Here is a 1,634-nt window from a genome sequence, read left to right as displayed (position 1 = left end):
ATTTGTGCTAGATGCTGCACTCACTTCTGTATTAGAGGATACCGGTGTACACACCACTGAGTTAGGGGTTACTGTTTCTGTGTTGTTAGTGTCCTGTGAAGTAGCAACTTCCTTCACAGCTGGTTTGACCATCTGACCGCTGGGATGAGTGATTAAAAACCCAAACTTCTCTAAACAATTAGTCCCAAGTACTAGTCCACAGTTCCACAACTCACCATTCCAAAGTGGTCTATTGGAGTTCAAAACATAACATGGAACCTGTAGAGTCCTGTCTGCGCCTTCAACTGACACCTTGAGTTTCACTAGAGCCACAACGCCCAACTCTGTTCCATTAGCTCCTATTGGCTGTCTGTCTAGCTTCAGGTTCCTCGTCTGGTACTGTTCCTTTGTCCATCCTTGGGCCTCACGCACCTTAGGAAGCAATTCTCTGCGAACAATAGACACTTGGGCTCCATGGTCCAATAGTGCCCTTGTCTTAACACTATCCACAATTATATCTACCTTGTAAGTTGGACCTCTGGTAGGTACCTCAGCAACTTCAATTTCACTACCAGTACCAGCACTCACTGTCCTCATCCATGGGTCAACAGACTCCTTGCTAAGCTCTTGGGTAAGCTCAGATCCTATCACATTGGCTCCTGGCTTCTGGGTCGCTTCTGGACAATCTTTAGCCATGTGTCCCTTCAACTTACACTTATAACACTTGATGTGTTGCATACTAGCTTCACTCTGTAAAGTAGTCTTCACTGTACCACTCTTCCTATGGGTAGAATCCTTAGAGTTTGTGTTTTTGCCTTCATCAGGCTTCTTACCACTAGTAATGTCACTACTTCTCTTAGTAGATGTATAATGTCTACCACCAGGTGGCTTCTCAATTGTCTCCTGACTGCGACGCTTTCTCTCAGCTACTGCTGATTCTGCTCTAAGCAATTTCAATAACAGTTCCTGAACTGAGCCATCTGTAATCTCCTTGACCTCTTGCTGCAGCTCTATTGGCACCTTATTCCACAAGATGGACTCTAGAATACTATCACCAAGCTTCTCAGGAGCCATTCTCTGATACTCACGCATAGCATTCAATAGTCCTTGTGCAGATCCAAATTGATCATAGCGGAGTTCATTACACCTCTGGTAAGCAGTTCGGGGGTCAACATGCACTCCATATTGCCCTTGGAACACTTTCACAATACTCTTCCAATCTGCTTTCTGCTCAGTAGTAAGGGTCCTCTGCCATGCAGCCTTGGCAGGGCCACTCACAAACAGGAGAACCATCTAGCTCTCATGTCATCTGTCCATCCACAGTCCTTTGTGGCTTCTTCAAAGTCATCAAGCCACACCTCAAATGTGCCGTCCTCAGCTCGCTTACCTGAAAACCACGACTGGACACTTCTCTGAAACCTGGGGGGTGGGGACGTGCTGCACTATGTCTCTGTACCTGAGCCGATCTACGACTAGAGGTTGTACTTCCAGCAGACTCGGAAGAAGATGACTCGGAACCATCGTGCTCTGACTCTTCCTTGCCTGAGAGTTCTGTCGTCTTTCTACTAGGGGAGCCCTTCTGCAACTTCGATATTTCGTCGTGAAGTTTCTTCACTTCTGCTTTCAATACATCACGCTCTTGCTTAAATTCAGCT

At 46.4% G+C, this 1,634-nt stretch overlaps 1 protein-coding gene across 1 annotated transcript; it reads right to left on the bottom strand.

Moving 5' to 3' along the window:
- Positions 1-681: 681 nt before the first annotated feature.
- LOC136245250 (uncharacterized) lies at positions 682-1,272 on the bottom strand. The gene is made up of 2 exons (XM_066036739.1): positions 813-1,272; positions 682-760 (listed from the first exon to the last, which is right to left on the bottom strand). The coding sequence occupies exons 1-2, from the start codon at positions 1,270-1,272 to the stop codon at positions 744-746; spliced, it is 477 nt and encodes a 158-aa protein (XP_065892811.1). The 3' UTR covers positions 682-743.
- Positions 1,273-1,634: the final 362 nt, after the last annotated feature.

Source organism: Dysidea avara, chromosome 15 (genome assembly GCF_963678975.1).
Source record: "Dysidea avara chromosome 15, odDysAvar1.4, whole genome shotgun sequence".
In the NCBI taxonomy this organism is placed as follows: Eukaryota; Metazoa; Porifera; class Demospongiae; order Dictyoceratida; family Dysideidae; genus Dysidea; species Dysidea avara.
The sequence above is the reverse complement of the archived record's forward strand: the minus strand, read 5'-3'. Positions and strand labels throughout refer to the sequence as shown.

What these genes read in the sequence shown, in the direction of transcription:
- LOC136245250 (XM_066036739.1), bottom strand. Translation starts at nt 1,272, where the DNA reads ATGGTTCTCCTGTTTGTGAGTGGCCCTGCCAAGGCTGCATGGCAGAGG.